A 17,401-nucleotide genomic window follows, 5' to 3' on the forward strand; every position below is an offset into this window, starting at 1 on the left:
CACAAGCACGGTGGCAGGAACGGGAAGCTGAGAGCTCACATCTTCAAAGGCAAACACAAACCAGACAAATAGGGCAAGGTTTTAAACTCCTGAGGCTCACTATCTTAGTTAGGGTTTTACTGCTGTGAACAGACACCATGACCAAGGCAATCCTTATTTTTTTTTCTAGTATTTTTTGTTAAAGATTTATTTATTATGTATAAGTACACTGTAGCTGTCTTCAGACACACCAGAAGAGGGCATCAGATCCCATTAGAGATGGTTGTGAGCCACCATGTGGTTGCTGGGATTTGAACTCAGGACCTCTGGAAGAGCAGTCAGTGCTCTTAACCACTGAGCCATCTCTCCAGCCCCAAGGCAATCCTTATAAGGACAACATTTTATTGGGGCTGGCTTACAGGTTCAGAGGTTCAGTCCAGTCATCAAGGTGGGAACATGGCAGCATCCAGGCAGGCATGGTGCAGGAGGAGCTGAGAGTTCTACATCTTCATCTGCTGGTATCTAAGAGAATACTGACTTCCAGGCAGCTAGGAAATGGGTCTGATGGACCACACCCACAGTAATACGCCTACTCCAACAAGGCCACACCTTCTAAGAGTGCCACTCCCTGGGCCGAGCTAACGCAAACTGTCACACCCACCTACCACCATTTTTTCTTTGGCAAGACTGCAGCACCTAAACCCATAGCCATCCCAAACAGCATCACCAAGTGAGGACCAGGCTTCACACATCTGACTCTATGGGGGACATTCCTCTTTCAGACCACCACATTCTACTCCCTGGTCTTAATGGGCTTATAGCCTTATCATAATGCAAAGTACGTTTAGTTAACCTTCAAAAGTCCAAAGTCTCTTCTGAGACTTAGCCAATCTCCAGATTGTAATTTACTGTGAAATGAAAAAACAAGTTATTTTCAACATATAATGACACAGAATACACATCGCCATTCCTAAAGGGAGAAATGAGATCATAAAGAGGAAATACTGGACCAAAGCAAGACCTAAATCCATCATAGCAAATGCCAGACCCTGTAATTCCACATCCAGTGTCGGGGGGCTTCGATGGCTCTGCCCTCTCAGCTGTGTTTCATGCTTCTTTTCAGCTGGTTCTACCCAATTTGTGAAGTTTTGTGGTTTTTGTTTTTCTTGTTTGTTTTGTAGATGTCTCTTGGCCCTGACATCATCTCCACTGTGGGAGACTCCAGAAGTCTCCACTGTCATCCAGACTCTACTTTCACAGTTGGGGACACCGCCCTCTAAGGGCCTTTATGAAGGACTTTCCTACCCACACAGTGCCTGGTTTCAGTGGCTCTCTGAAACTGCACGATTCCTTCACTTTTTCATTCGTCATGTCCCCAAATCCATTGCATGTGGATAACGCTACCCAGCTCTTTTGTCAAACTGTTTTCTTTTCTTTCTTTTTTTTTTTTTCTTTTTTTCCGGAGCTGAGGACCAAACCCAGGGCCTTGCGCTTGCTAGGCAAGTGCTCTCTGCCACTGAGCTAAGTCCCCAACCCCTTTTATCAAACTGTTATGGACCCTTGCCCTCTGAGCCACAGTGGCAGCAGCCGTTGTTTGAAGTTGCTTTCTGGGAGCTTAGCTGGGTGGGGTATTGCCTCGAGGGTACCAACTGTAACATTAGATTGCTTTCTGTTGCCGTGACAAATCACCACGACCAAGGTAACTCATAGAAGGGTTATTTTAACTTTGATTTCAGGGGGAAAAGGATTCACCGAGGCTGGAAAGCATGACAGCAAGCAGCAGACTTGGTAGCAGAGGGAATCTGAGTCCTCACGTCTTCAAAGGGCAGCATGAAGTAGAGAGAATAAACTGAAGTGAGGGAAGGCCTTGACCTCTCAAACCTTAACCTCCTTGCCATGGTATGCTAGTTCCAGCAAGGCTGCAGCTCTCTCAAACTGGGGACCACGTGTTCAAATGCTGGGGGTGTCCTCATTCAAGCCAATACAGGCAGTTTTAAAGAAATGACCATCCACATGAGTGCAAGTGTTGACTCATTATCTGTGCACATAGGAACCAAGAGGTTCTGTGCATTTCTGTCCCAGCCTTAACCATCAGACCTTCTGATGGATCTCTGTATCGGTGGTTGTAGATGGTGTGTGTACGTGTCCAATCACTCACACAAAGGCCTAAGCTGGTCTCTACCTCATTCAATCATGAGGACCTGCCGGGCACATTGTAATGGGGTCAGTATGAGAGAAATGTTTTGTTTTGATCCAAGCTCACCAAGGGTCAACATTCTATAAACCTCTCGATTTTGTAAAGGTTTTATGCAAGAGACTTCAAGTCGTTTCATCTTCATCCTTTTGTTTCATGCAACTTTAAAAGAATGAAAATCCCACCCGCTGCATTCCTGGAACTTGATGGGCCAGGAGAGGCTGATCTCTTCCCCCTTTTCTTCATTTCCTTTGCCCCAATTTCTTAAAAAGTTAGCCAATCTGCTGGTCTTCAGTCAATGGGGGAAAAGATATATTGCTACCTTCATTGAAACAAAATGTAAGCAACTTCTTGCCCTGGTGTGCTACCCAGGGAGGTTTAGGTCTCTGTGCACACTTCACAAAACAAATTGCCGTGCAGGGTTACCTTCACTTCCCGTGTGTGTGTGTGTGTGTGTGTGTGTGTGTGTGTGTGTGTGTTTCCAACAATTAAATCTAAGACTCTGAGCCTCTGGCAGGTACACCGGGCAGTAATTTCACAGAGGTCCTGGCTGTTTACTGTTGGTGATGTGTTCCTTGAACAGCTCACTCTGGGGTCTGTTGTGCAGTGTATCTTCTCGATCTACCACCTCAACACACAGTCCTCTCACCCTGGCCTTACCCCTTCATTGTATGGGAAATAAATCTTAGGTTGGAAACACCATTGAGACACATAATATTTTTACAGTGAATCAGTGAGGTTAAGGTGGTCTAGAGACTCCAAAAATATAGCCAACACACACACATACCAACATACTCACACACACACACACACACACACAAATGCACACATGCACACATGCACACAGACACACACAGACACACACACACACACACACACACACACACAGACTGAAAAGTAAACAAAAATTTCAAAACACAAGACAAGAATGGCTGAGGGAATGAAGCATCATCCCTGACCTCAAGCTCTACCACAGAGCAATAGTGATAAGAACTACATGGTATTGGTAGAGACTGACAGGTTGATCAATGGAATAGAATTGGCGACCCAGAAATAAAACCGCACACTTGACCTTTGACAAAGAAGCCAAAGATATACAATGGAAAAGAGAAATCATCTTCAATAATGGTGCTGGTCTAACTGGCCGCTTGTATGTAGAAAAATGAAAATAGTACCCTATTTATCACTTTGTACAAAGCTCAAGTCCAAGTGGATCAAGGACCTCAACATAAAACCAGATACACTCAATCTAAAGAGAAAGTAGGAAAGAGCCTTGAACTCATTGGTACAATGAGGGGGAAATTTCCTAAACAGAACTCCAATGGCTCACGTTCTAAGATCAAGAGCTATCAAATGGGACCTCATAAAACTGGAAAGCTTCTTTAAGGCAAAGGACATAGTCAATAAGACAAATCAGCAACCTACAGATTGGGAAAAATCTTCACTAACCCCATGTCCAATAGAGGGCTAATATCCAAAATATACAAAGAACTCAAAAAGCTAACCACCATAAAAAAACCAAACAACCCAGTGGGGAAAAAAAAGGTGTATAAAACACTAAACAGAGAATTCACAACAGAGGAATGTTGAATGGATGAGAAGTACCTAAAGAAATGTTCAAAGTCCTCAGTGATCAGAGAAATGTAAATCAAATCAACCCTGAGATTCCTCCTTACACCAATCAGAATGGCTAAGATCAAAACCTCAGGTGAGGTGACAGCACCTGTTGGCAAGAATGTGGAGAAAGAGGAACACTCCTCCATTGCCGGTGGGATCTTAAACTGGTACAACCACTCTGGAAATCAATCTAGAAGCTCCTCAGAACATTGGAAATAGATCTACTTGAAGATCCAGCAATACCACTCGGGAATATACCTAAAAGATGCCCCACCATGCCACAGGAGCACATGTTCCACTATGTTCATAGCAGCCTTCTTTGTGATAGCCAGAAGCTGGAAACAACCTAGATGTCCCAGGACCAAAGAATGGATACAGAAAATGTGGTTCATTTAGACATGGAATACTACTCAGCTATTAAGAATGAGGATATCCTGAGTTTTGAAGGCAAATGGATGGAACTAGACAATATCATCTTGAGTGAGGTAATTCAGACCCAAAAGGACATGCATGGTATGTACTCACTGATAAGTGGACATTAGCCAAAGAAAAAAAGTACAGAATACCCAAGGTACAGACCACAGAACTCAGAAAGGTTAACAAGCTGAAGGGCCCAAGTGAGGACGCCTCAGTTCTACTTGGGAGGAAGAAGAAAGCAACCAAGAGGGAGGAGAGAGGGACAGGAGAGGGAAACAGGATGGGTATGGGGGGGATGGGAACATGATTTGGTATGGGGGGTGGGCTGAAGCCCTGAGGGCCAGCAGAAAGAATGCAAACAAGCAACCTCAGGAGGCAGGAGGTTGCAGGACCCCTCCAGAATGTACCAGAGACCTGGGAGGTGAGAGACTCTCAGGACTCAGAGGGAGGGACCATAGATGAAATGTCCTACAGTGGGGAGAGGGAACTTGTAGAGCCCACCTCCAGAAGAAAGACAGGGCGTCAAGTGAGGGATGGGGTTGCCTTTCCACAGTCAAAACTCTGACTCATAATTGTTCCTGTCTGAAAGAACTGCAGGGATGGAAATGGAGAGGAGCCTGAGGAAAAGGAGGTCCAAGGACAGGCCCATGGGAGAATCCAGATCCAGGGGAGGCCCCAAGGCCTGACACTATTACTGGAGCTATGGAGTGTTCACAAAAAGAGACCTATCATGCCTGCGCTCTGAAAGACCCAACAAGCAGCTGAAAGAGTCAGATGCAGGTATTTACACCCAACCAATGGACAGAAGCTGCTGACCCCTGAGGTGAATTAGGGAAAAGCCGGAAGAAGCTGAGGAGGAGGGTGATGACCCTGTAGGGAGACCAGCAGTCTCAATTAACCTGGACCCCTTAGATCTCTTAGACACTGGACCACCAGGTAGCATACACCAGCTGATATTAGGCCCCCAACACATATACCAGAGAACTGCCAGGTCTGGGTTCAGTCAGAGAAGATGCACCTAACCCTCAAGAGCCTGGAGGTCCCAGGGGTTTTAGAGGTCTGGTGGGGTGGAGGCCTGGGGGTTGGGATCCTCATGGAGACAGGGGGTGGGTGGGGAGGAGGTATGGGATGTGGAACAGTCGGAGGGTGGACCGTGAGGGGAATAAAATCTGTAGTGTAAAAAAATAAATAAATAAAAAGAAGAAAAATACTTAAAAAAAAGACATCAATGTGGGAAATTTTAATTGGCAATTATTTAATGTGACAACCTGGTCACACATACCATTTTGCAAATGGATTCCAGGTGAGTTAGACACACCCTGGGGGATTCCCTCCTTTGCAAAGTTGAAAAGCTGCCCAAACAGGTTTCAGAATTTGAGAAAAGGTTACCATTGAGGCTGGTCAGTTGCCTGTACAGGTGGGTCATGAAGGGTTCTCTCTCTCTCTCTCTCTCTCTCTCTCTCTCTCTCTCTCTCTCTCTCTCTCTCTCTCTCTCTCTCTCTCTGTTGTTGTTGTTGTTCTCTGGGTTCTCTTTGCACCTCAGTCTCCAGCTCCCCAAGTTCTCATACAACAGAAATAAGTAGCCTAGGGGTTCAAAACTGGGACTAGGAGCACTTGCCACCACAGAACCAAGCCAGACAAAGCTGATTCCTCAGGGGAGCCTGGAATTCTCAAGAGAAGGCGTTGCCCGGGGACCACACGGTGTTAGTAACACGCCAGAGCCCAGGGCCAGAATTTCCTAACCGCCGCTGGCGGTTAAAGGCGCGGCTGTGGTGGGAGGAGGAGAAGCCCTAGCCCCGGAGGAGCTCCGCCACACAGGAGGTCCCAGCTGCATCTGCCTTCACTTTCGTTTCCAGGGGATCCTGGGTCTGTAATCACCGCGGTTTCGTTTCCGAGGCGTGGCGGAGGCGGCCCGTGGCACCCATGGCCCTAATAAGCTGCCCTCGAGCCCCACTGTGGCTTGGGCGACTGTCGCGGAGGCTGTGCGCGCGACACCGGGCCTGCACGGGGACCATGGCTCGGCCGCGGCGCTTCACTGTAGAGCTGCCCGATTGCTCCCTGACTCACTTCGTCCTGGGGGACGCGGCGGGCCACCGGGATGCTCGCCTTACGGAGCTGCTCGGGCCCCCAGGGCGCAGCTACGCGCTGTGTGTGCCATTGGTTCCAGGCGAAGGCTGTGGGCCCCGGGTACAGGCGGCCCGGGTGTACCAGCGCCTGCAGCTGCAGCTGCGCCAGGGTCCTTTGCAGAGGTGCGAGCTGAGCAAACTGCTGGGATATGGTCCAGGCGATCAGGCCAGCGAAGCCCAGCATGGCTTCCTGCTGCGCGACCCCAGCGACCACCCGGACACCCGGCAAGACTTGCTGCAGCTTCTGGGCTCATGCCAGGAGGCGACACGGCTGCACTTGGCGGAGTTCCAGGCCGATTCCCAGGGATTGCTGTGGCAGCGTCTGTGGGAGTTGCAGGGAGACAGACAGGTGCAGGTGGACTGCGCATGCGTCCTGCCGGCACCGGAGCCCCATCTGCACCCACTGCTGCCTGATCTGCTCAACTCTGCGGTGTTTCAAGACCGGGACGCTGCACGGGCTGTCTTGGAGGAGGTAAGAGTTCCTTCCCTTCGGCGCTGGGTGGAGCTGGAGACCCTGCATTTTGGTTGACCAATCAAGTGCTTTCCGCCTGGTTTGTTTATTCTGGTTCACCAGCCAGGTGATGTAGACAAAACCGGTAGACTCTGTGTTAGACACTGGTGTTGCCTTCAATATTTTGTGTGCAGGTTTCTAGGTCAACTTAGTGACCTGTGCATCCAACACCTGGCTGTTAATATATTCTCAAAGGCCTACAGGGGGAGTAAAGAGTCCCCTGGAAATCAGAAGAAAGTCAGCCAGATAAAGGGATAATTTGCTGGGCATTTGCTACCAATCTGGTTTCTTGCGGTGCAGGAGATGCTATGTACACCAGAGAGTGTAAGAGGCTGTGATTATTCAACTGGTTTGTGGGCCATAGACGGCCCCTCAACTGCTCAAGCATTTTTTTGCTTTTATGCCTCCAAGTCCCCAGCACACACATATCTGTCATCTGTAAATGTTCCTATGGTGGAGGACCAGGGATTTCTAACAGTCTCCAGGGAAAAGCCTAAGGTTGGGTTATACCCAAGCAGTGCCTGGAGCCTGCTGGTTTATGTAGTTAACACTGTATTACAAGGGGTGGGATAGGGCCAGAGGGTGGCAAAAAGTCCGTGGTCAGCCGGTCATATGATCGGATGTCTGGCGTCACACACTTAATGGCTCGTTTCTCCACCTCAGTTTCCTTAATCCACGTACTGGCTGGTTTTGCTTGTCAACTTGACACAAGCTGGAGTTATCACAGAGAAAGGAGCCTCAGCTGAGGAAATGCCTTCAGAGACCCAGCTGCAAGGCATTTTCTCAGTTAGTGAACCCAGCCCATTGGGGGTGGTGTCGTCCCTGGGCTGGTGGTCTTAGGTTCTATAAGAAAGCAAGCTGAGCAAGTCAGGGGAAGCAAGCCAGTAAGTAACATCCCTCCATGGCCTCTGCATCAGCTCTTGCTTCCTGACTTGCTTGAGTTCCAGTCCTGACTTCCTAGTCCTGATTTTTTTTTTTTCTGTGACGAGTAGCAATGTGGAAGTGTAAGCTGAATAAACCCTTTCCTCCTCAAGTGCTTCTTGGTCATGATGTTTGTGCAGGAATAGAAACCCTGACTAAGACAATCCGTAAGGTGGAAATAGCAGAAGCAATCACATAGATTGACCAGTCAAATACAAAGCTCTTTGGAGTGAGCCTTGCCCACAGTGAGCAAACCAGTAAATGAAAGTGGACCTCAGGTGAAGGTCTTCCAGGCATTGGATGTGGTGATGAACAGTGAGGAGCTTCAGATTCTAAACAGATCCTGCTGCTGTAGCTTCGAGCACTTTTCTCAGCCTTCTGGACCATTAGGAGCATGTGGGTGTTTGGTGGTGGTGGTGGGGTGCAGATACACTTGTCAACAGGGTGCTTCTAGTTCCTCAGGCCTCCTGTTCCCAGCAAGACCTGTAGTTTCATTGTGGCTGTGGTTAGAATTACATGTCTAGCTGTCCTTATAGGGTAAGCTGGCCAGTGAAGGATTGAGGCTGTGTAACCCAGACAATTGCAGCCTTTTAATTTTCGAGCCTGTCTCAGCTTCTAAAAACTAGGGTCCCATGTTCTAGGTATTATGTTCAACTTGTAATAGGCCTCATTACATTCCTCATTGGCATTGGGAAGTGGTGTCTGGCAGATACAGGTTCTCTGAAGCCCCAGTACTTCTTTGCTCATGCACAGATTTTTTTTTTTCCCCTACAGTGCACATCTTTTATTCCAGAAGCCCGGGAAGTGCTTGACCTAGTTGACCAGTGCCCAAGGGAGATCCAGAAAGGGAAGTTCCAGGTCATTGCCATTGAAGGACTGGATGCCACTGGTAAGCAAATTCTGCTTTGTCCTCTTTATCCATGCCATGGACCGAGTGGTTGTGGGAGGCCATTCTTGCAATAGCAAATGCCATACTGTGAGTCTCTGTGCTAGGCTGACACTGGGACACAGGAAGGAGTTAATGGAGATTTCCTGCTCTGCTGCTGCTGTCTCCAGAGGACACTGAAGGGCATATCCAAGCTGAATTCTAAGAACCAAGATTAGATCTAAGAGCAGATTAGGTCATGTGGACCAGGAGGGGGAAGCATTGGCTGGGTGAGGGGCAGTACTTTACCAAACAGTTTATGTTCAGGAGCCATAGGCCATGGAGAGGCTTCTTCTTAGAGAAAATTGGGGAAAGAAGGCAATGGAAGCTTCCTGAGCTGTTCAAGAGGGGTCAGAGCATGGAGATACATTAACATTGTAACCAGAACATTCAAACCCAGGGGAAGCTGAAGGTGAGGAATGCTTCCGACTTTTCCTGGGTCACTTGGATGGATGCAGACTACTGGCTTATTTTTGTTTTGTTTTGGTAGTTGCATCAATTCGGGTGTTTTTGTTTGTTTGTTTGTTTTTTTTTGTGTCAACTTGACACAAATTAGAGTCATCTCTGAAGAGGAGACTTCAAATGAGAAAATGCCTTCATCAGATTGGCCTGTAGGAAAGTCGATGGAAACATTTTTTTTCTTGATTGATGATTGATGTGGCAGGGTCCAGCCCACTGTTGGTGGTGACACCCAGGGCAGAGGGTCCTGAGCTATATAGAAAGCACGGTAAGCAATCCAGGAGGAGGAGTAAGCCAGTGAGTAGCATCCCCCCATTATCTCTGCTTTAGTTCCTGCCCGCTAGGCTACTGCCTTGGATTACTACCCTGCCTTCCCTCAGTGGTGGAGTGAGACCTGGGAATTGTAAGATGAAGCACACTCGTTTCTTCCTGATGATAGATTTGGTCAGTTGCAGTCACAGCAACAGAACACGAACGAGGGCTGCAGTACCAGTGTTTAACTCTAGGGATTTCACACCTGCTAAGTAAGTGCTTTACCACAGATCCACATCCCTGGCCCCAGACTGTTATCTATAATAATTTCAAAGGTCCATTCCTTGTGGGCATGTCTTGGGTCACAGGGGGAGGGGGCGGAGGATGTCTGTCATTCACTGTCCTGGCTTTGACTGCACATCACGCGGTGGGAGAAGCAGCGTGCATGGCATTCAGCTAGCTCTCACCACTGAGTGGAGGCCTAATGCAGGTTGTTTTCAGCCACAGCTAGAATGCTAACACAGCTAGAATGCTAACACCAGCTATCCATTTGCCAGCGGGTATTTATTTACTTTTGATAACTGATTTTCATACTTAGAGATAATTCAGATTCTGTGAGACCAACGGAGAACACAAACCTTGAACCTCACACCCTTGTGCATACACATGTGAAGTTCAGAAAGTGGTAACAGGGAGAGGAGAAAGCGATGGCTGCTGTATCCTCAGGATGGCCCACCAAGGAGGCTTTATTACCTTCTCTACTGCTCAGTGACTCATTGAATACTCTTCTGTGGAACTGGCCATTCAGAACATGGTATATGCTGACTGTCATAGCACACACAGCAAAATGGTCATCACTGTTGGGATCTGCCCGAACAGCCCAGAGGAACAGTAAATGAACAGTCGGAGAGGAAGCCTTGCTATCTTTAGCATTAAATACGAGAGAGGGGAAAGGCTATAAGTGTAAACAGTTGGAGCTCAGGGAGGTCCTCAAACAGCATCTGTCTAGGGTAGATTATGCCTTATCATTGTAGCTCTGTGCTCTAGGCAGTGGCTGGGACATCCAGGGCTATGCAAAGAGCAGATCAAAAATATACCTTAATATACCCTAAAGAAGGGAGATCCAGGAGCTCCAAACGCCAAGCCAAATGTCAAGTGCGGAGTAGCAAGAGTGACGGGGGCAGCGCTGGGAGAGCAGAGTGGTCTTTAAGGGGAGTTGAGCAGAACTGGGCCTGGAGCAGGTAGAGAGAAGCCAGACTGAAGGACTACAGGCTGGAGCAGATGGATCTAGAGAGGAGTGAGCAGAAGCAGACGCAGAATCTGAAAGGGCCCAGAGTGAGGTAGAAAAAGGAAAGTGTCTTAGTTAGGTGTCTGTTGTTTTATAAACACCATGACCAAAAGCAACTCGGGGAGGAAAGGGTTTATTCCATCTGACAGCTTTGCAGCCCATCATGAAGGGAAGTCAGGGCAGAGCACAAATAGCAACCTGGAAGTAGGAACCCAAGCAGAGGCCATTGAAGGCATGCCGGTTATAGGCTTTCTCCTCAAGACTTATTCAGCCTGCTTTCTTATCCAACCCAGGACATTGCAGGTTAAAGACCTTTTCTCTTCCTTGGTTAATAGGTTAATGTTAACCTCCGAGAGTGCCATGGTGGCTTCGGCTAGTTTTCTGCTTTGTTTATGTCCCATAGGTAAGACCACACTGACGCAGTCCGTGTCAGAGTCTCTCCAAGCTGTCCTCTTACAGTCTCCACCCCCCTGCATCAGCCAGTGGAGGAAGCTCTTTGATGATGAGCCTACTATCATTCGGAGAGCATTTTACTCTTTGGGCAATTATCTCGTGGCTTCTGAAATAGCTAAACAGTCAGCCAAGTTTCCTGTTATCGTAGACAGGTGGGTAGCAAGATGCTTTTTCTCTAAAATGTGAGTCATTCTCTTCCTTCTGCACAAATATATTCAGGTGCTGAATTGTCAACATGTATTATTATTTCAAGATGAATACTATCTATGAGTTATTAACTATCGACATCATACTTACACCTGGGATAGTGCCTTGGATAGGTTAGAATCAGTTTCTGCAGTTTACTAATAAGGGACGTGGATCTTAACTGTGTGGGTCTTGGGCTAGAGAGGTGGCTCAGTGGTTAAGAGCACTGACTGCTCTTCCAGAGGTCCTGAGTTCAAATCCCAGCAAACACATGGTGACTCACGACCATCTGTAAAAGGATCCAATGCCTTCTTCTGGTGTGTCTGAAGAGAGTGACGGTGTACTCATATACATTAAATAAATAAATAAATAAATAAATAAATAAATAAATAAAAAAATATTAAAAAAGTTAGATCATGACTTACGGACATTATTCTTCCTACTAACATAATTAACAACAACCTCTAGGCAAGTGCAGTGAGCCGATCCTGTGACACCCCACTGGGTCCTTCACCTTTCTGAGAAGATCTAAAACTATTGAAAGTTCAGGATTGAAAATGGCAACTCAAAGATGTAGAGAATAATAGGATTTGCTATGATCACCCAGCCTAAACTGTTAGTCAGCCTTGGAAAGTCTTCAAACCTAGGAACGACTTTATTTCCCTTGAGAACTTAAGTTCCTATGAGACGTCCGTGATGTAGGTTATCCTCCTGTGACGTCCGATATGAAGCTTTACATGTATTCACTTTATATTAGGATAAAGAGTCTGATTGCAGCCAAAGCCTGGGGAATGTTTTCACTAACATCACTTTCTGTTTGGGTCCACAGAGGCCCCACAATGCTCACTAAATCCTGATGGGTAACTTAAAGTTGTGTATATATAATACTTGGCACCTCCTTCCCCTTTGCTCCAATTCATTCCCAACGGTGGTTACCTTTGATTCTAGGACATTATGTCTGTGTCACAGATGAGTATCTGCCAGCATGGGTGGAGTCTGCCACTAGGCAATAGCAATATCTCATAGAAACCACATGCCTCCTGACTGATCCCAAGTTTATGGTCAACCAGGCCATATCTAGACCAAGACTGACTAGCTATGGATCTTTTATCTCAGCATTTACCTTTTCCCTACTTAATATTGACACTCATGTCAATTCCCCAAGGACCAAGCTAAGAATGCAGGTCCTCCTGTCTTCCTGGTTTGACTATAGTGAGAAGAAGCCCTTTCCTGCTGTTTACCATTGGTTTTGGTGACAGCACTTGGACTAGACTTGTTGGGACACATAGAGTTGAGCCCCTGTTCTAATAATATCATACATTTACTTATTTCTGATAGTTGACATCATCCACTGATATATGTATGCATGCGTCAATTAATTAATTACTAATTATTGCTTAGTAATAAATGCCATTCATTAACAGACACGAGGAACACTCACTTATGGCATACTGACTATGTACTGGTTTTGTAGTTTTCAGGTTTGAGAATACAGATGTAACTAAGAAACACTCAAGGAATGCAAGCTCCCTGGGGGAGACAGGATCTCACACCTGAAGCAATAGCTGTGGATCCCAGCGAGCAGTTCCTTAGTAGAGTCTCCTCCTGGGTATGGGGAGCTGAAGGAGGAACATAGCTTCTATATGGGGCCTTCATGGAGTAGGACTATGAAGTCAGAGAAGGGACTTTTCTATTTGAGGGTATCATCCTTGCTTAGAGATAAGGTGTGAAGATGGTATGTGGTCCAAGCTGGGAGGTAGGCCCACACCTCCCAAGGAGTCAGAACCCTTTTCTGTAGGTGGTAGAAAGCTGATGGGACCCTAGAAATAGTGTGCTGGAGTTTTTTCTGTTTATGACCATGGCTGTCTTTTCTGGGGGCTGCCTAGATTGGTCTCCTCTCTGCTTAATTACCACTGCAAAATCAGACAAGTAGATGTTTGTGAAGTGATGAAGAGGGTCTTATAGCCTCTATTCCTTCAACATGGATTCCATGGGCAATTTGAATTTGGCACAGCATGGGAACTTCTCAGGCCTGTCATATTTCACAACTTGGGATATAGCATTAAATAAAAAGGCACTGATGAGCAGGTCTGTCATCCCTAGACATTAGAGTACAGAAGGCTAGAAGGATTTAACACCTGTTTTTATGGTATATGGTGGTTTTAATTGAATATATGATTTCATGACTAGTCCACCTGTTACTACTGTTGTTGACTCTGATTTTTGTGTTTTCTACATTAAAAACAAAAAGATCCAAGTATATTCCATTTTTGCTGAGAAGCCCTCAGCAGAGCCAGCCTGGCTGGACCATCATCCTCAAATGGTACGTTAACTTCTTCCAAAGATGAGACCTCATCGCTGCCTTGTTTCTCAGGTACTGGCATAGCACAGCCACCTATGCCATAGCCACTGAGGTGAGTGGAGGCCTACAGTACCTACCCCCTGCCCACCACCCTGTGTACCAGTGGCCAAGAGACCTGCTGAAGCCTGACCTGGTCCTGCTGCTTACTGTGAATTCTGAGGAGAGAGTGCGGAGACTGCAGGGTCGGGGCCAGGAGAAGACTAAAGAAGAGGCTGAACTCGAGGTCAACAGCGTGTTTCGTCAGAAGTAAGTTTACCTGAGGGCGATGTGGGTAGTAGAAGGCCTTGCAGTCCCCGAAGACAAGATGGGGACTGCTTTAGGATGTGAGTGAAGGGCACAGTGCACAGTTCCTATGCTTCAAGTGCAAGAGGCAATGTCCTCTAAGCCATTCTAGTCCCTGTCACTGTACTTGTTATCATCTGACTATTGCCTCGCCACTTGATAGAAGTGGGGTTTCTGTGCCAGCAATGGTGGGACCTTGATTGAGACCCATAGTTTCAGGGTTAGGGATGGACTCAGTCAGGCATGTGCTTGCTGCACAAGCAAGAGAACTTGGGTTTGACCTTCCGCATCTGTCTTAGTCAGTGTTCTGCTGCTGTGAAGAAATGCCGTGACCATGGCAACTCTCATAAAGGAAAGCATTCAACTGGGACTGGCTTACAGTGGAGAGGTTTAGTACATTATTGTCATGGCAGGATGCATGGTGGCATGCAGGTAGACATGGGGCTAGAAAAGGAACTGAGATCCTTTTCCAGATCCATAGGCAGGCAGCAGGAAGAAGGAGACCCTGGGCTTGGCTTGAGTTTCAGTTTCTCCAAGCCCAACCCAAATGACACACCTCCTCCAACAGGGCCACGCCTCCTAATCCTTGTAAGCAGTGTCACTCCCTGGTGACTAAGCACTCAAATATGTGAGCCTATGGGGGGCCCTTCTTATTCAAACCACCACATTTCACTTTCTGGCCCCCATAGTCTCACGGCCATATCATAATGCAAAAATGCATTTAGTCTAACTTCAAAAGTCCACATAGTCTTTCCCAGTCTCAACACTGTTTAAAAGTCTGAAGTTCAAAGTCTCTTCAGAGACTCATGGCATCTGTGCATGGGACTCTAGGGTGATCATTGGGGATAAATGGGCCTCAGTTGCCTTCTCTGCCATGAGAATTAATCTGAGTATAAACAGAGAAGAAAGGACTAGGATACATGATTGGCAGGTAGTAGGCTGTCAGTTATTAAGCATCACCGTGGACATCATCCTTCATTGAACAAACCCCACTGCATCTCTTTAGGGGCGGTGCTGGCCTCCAAGGTGGGTTAGATGGGGCTTTGTTCTAAGCTTCAGTAACAAGGTAAGAAATGTGCTCTTTCAGGATGAGCTGGGTGGGAGTGAAGACTGACTTCTCCCCTATATCTTTGCCTCCAGGGTGGAAGCCACGTACCAGCGTATGGAGAACCCAAGCTGCCGTCTGGTCGATGCCAGCCCGTCCAGAGAGACAGTGCTGCAGACAGTTTTACAGCTGATCCAGAGGGCTGGTCATTAATTGCAGTTGCTATGGCTGGGTTCCTCATTATACCGGAAGAGAAGCTGTGTGATGCACCAAAACCCAGCACTTGTCATTCAGGTTTCTTAGATTTAGGTCGTATGAGCAAACCTAGTAGAAAAAAAACCTGGAGACTGTGCAGTTTGCTTTTCTTCTGACTGACCGAGCCAGCCAAAGCTGCTGATTCATTTCTGTCTGGCCCTGTACCATCTTCTTGGGATGTATTTTAACACCTTGACTTTCTGATCCAGGGGTGAGCCTGCTGGAGGTCTTCCTGAAGCTGGAAGCTAAGGATGTCAGCTTTAGCCCACACTGATGAGCTTGCCTCATTGGTTTTTACCCCAAACCCTGTAACTAAAAAATGTCACAGAGCCTGGCTGTCTAAGGACATTCCCTTGGAGCTATTCATGGGTGGAGACACTTGCAAAGAAGCCATTGACCTTATTTCAGAGGATCAGGGAACCCCTTGGACAGCCTGAATGAGCACCTCAGAATTGAATAGATGTGTGCCCCTGAACTGCAAGAGCTCCAAGCCCCTCTTGTTCTCGTCTGCTTGTCTGTATTCCTCGTCTCGACTCTGAAATCTCATTCAGAGTGTAATGAGCAGTCTGCACTGATCTGGATGCGTTGCACTTACCCAACACACCAATTTGTTTATATTGATGTTTACATCATGTGTTTCCTCAGTGTAGGAGCTGTGTGTGAGTCACACACACAAACTGAGGCCAAGGAGCTAAATGAAGCATTTGCTCAGTGTTTTCATTACACAAATTTAATTTATCTTAATAAGCACCGTGGATTCTGGAACGAGACTTCATAGTAAATTATCATGCACTTTGAATGTCTTCTGATTGCGTGTGAAGTCAGCTTCGAGGGCTCTTTAGATAGAGAATAGAGCTGTGGAAGAGAAGCCTGGTGGCTCTGTAGCCTTGGCTTAGTCATTTAACATTGGTAACATCAACAGTTTGAGCTGAAAGGGTGCAGTAATGTGCTCCCAGAAATATTTACTTGGGAGGCTGAGAATGGAAAATTGAAAGTGCTAGGTGTAAGTTCAGAATTAGCCTGGGTAGTGTAGTGAGACCTTGTCCCAAGATAAAAACTGTAAAGAGGATTGGGGGTGCAACTCCATAGTAGATAAAGTCTCACTATACTTTGTCTCTGAAAAGAGGCAGTTGATGGCCCTGGGTTCACGCTCTGGCGTCCATTCCCAGTACCATAAGAACAAAAATGCAAACAAAAACAAACAATAAAAGAAATTAAGTCATTTTTTGGTCATAAGTAGGTGGCTGGACCAGATTATTATTTAACATTCCAGTTCCAGTGTGGATGTCTCCCTACATCATTCTGATGCTAAGTCCCATTTCTTAAGAATCCATCCCCAAATAATTATATGAAATTCCATGAAAGCCTTATAAGGTTTACCCTAATCTTAAACTATAATAAGATTTAAAATTTAATATTAACTCCTCAATATTTTTCTCTTTTATGACTATGTATAACTTATAAAAATGTGTCTATGTATTTAAATTTCTTGTTGGCTTCTGTAGAACGTATTTTTAAAGCTGATTAACACTAGGGCTCTGTGCGACATGGTAGCTACTTCCACAGAGGGTTTTATTCAAGCCTCTCTGAGATGATTGCACCAGAAGCTGAGAAGGAAGTCTTAGCGCTCTCTTCATGAAACCTGCCCGTGAATAAACTTGCTCTGACTTTCCTAACCCAGTTTGTCATCATGGCTGAGTGGCACACTTGTCCGCATATCTCCCTACAAGTTCATCTTTCCATAGTCAAAGGTTCTTATGTAAGTGAGAGTTTATGTAAGGGTGCGAGTTTGGGGCCTGAGTGGACTTGGTGGTCAGTGGGCTTTGATGAGGGGGAATTTGTTTCAACCATTATCTTCACACTATGAATATCAAAATGAGTTTTAAGATCCATTCTCTGTACCACTGATAGGTAGGTGATTTACATTTGATAACTTAGGGGCTCCTATTAATACCAAAGGGCATAGCTCTGCTCGTCATAAGGTGAGCAGCATTCTTATTCCGTGACTCCTTTCATTCTTAATAAGGGCAGTTCAGCATAGCACACGGTTGCTAAGACTACAGAGCCCAGGGCTGAGTTTCTCATGCACTTAGATGTGCCTAGCTGGCTGGATGTGGTAGAAGGAGCAT

The 17,401-nt window shown here is 46.5% G+C and overlaps 1 protein-coding gene across 7 annotated transcripts; it reads left to right on the forward strand.

Annotated features, from left to right (window-relative positions):
• The first annotated feature begins 5,567 nt into the window (after nt 1-5,567).
• Cmpk2 (cytidine/uridine monophosphate kinase 2) lies at nt 5,568-16,948 on the forward strand. Of its 7 annotated transcripts, XR_015621879.1 has the most exons (7): nt 5,590-5,624; nt 6,064-6,805; nt 8,540-8,654; nt 11,093-11,294; nt 13,703-13,936; nt 15,113-15,601; nt 15,705-16,948. XR_015621879.1 is itself a non-coding variant. In XM_087553182.1 (6 exons), exons 2-6 carry the CDS (start codon nt 6,131-6,133, stop codon nt 15,228-15,230), a joined length of 1,344 nt encoding a protein of 447 aa, XP_087409308.1. In that variant the 5' UTR covers nt 5,568-5,624; nt 6,064-6,130; the 3' UTR covers nt 15,231-16,948.
• The last annotated feature ends 453 nt before the right edge of the window (nt 16,949-17,401 follow it).

Source organism: Rattus norvegicus, chromosome 6, assembly GCF_021556685.1.
Source record: "Rattus norvegicus strain SHRSP/BbbUtx chromosome 6, alternate assembly SHRSP_T2T, whole genome shotgun sequence".
Lineage (NCBI taxonomy): Eukaryota > Metazoa > Chordata > Mammalia > Rodentia > Muridae > Rattus > Rattus norvegicus.

Bases quoted from the DNA above. Each gene is read 5' to 3' on its own strand.
- Cmpk2 (XM_087553182.1), top strand. From the start codon at position 6,131: ATGGCCCTAATAAGCTGCCCTCGAGCCCCACTGTGGCTTGGGCGACTG. The intron at 8,655-11,092 runs GTAAGCAAATTC...TATGTCCCATAG, and splicing joins TGAAGGACTGGATGCCACTG to GTAAGACCACACTGACGCAG. The intron at 13,937-15,112 runs GTAAGTTTACCT...CTTTGCCTCCAG, and splicing joins AACAGCGTGTTTCGTCAGAA to GGTGGAAGCCACGTACCAGC.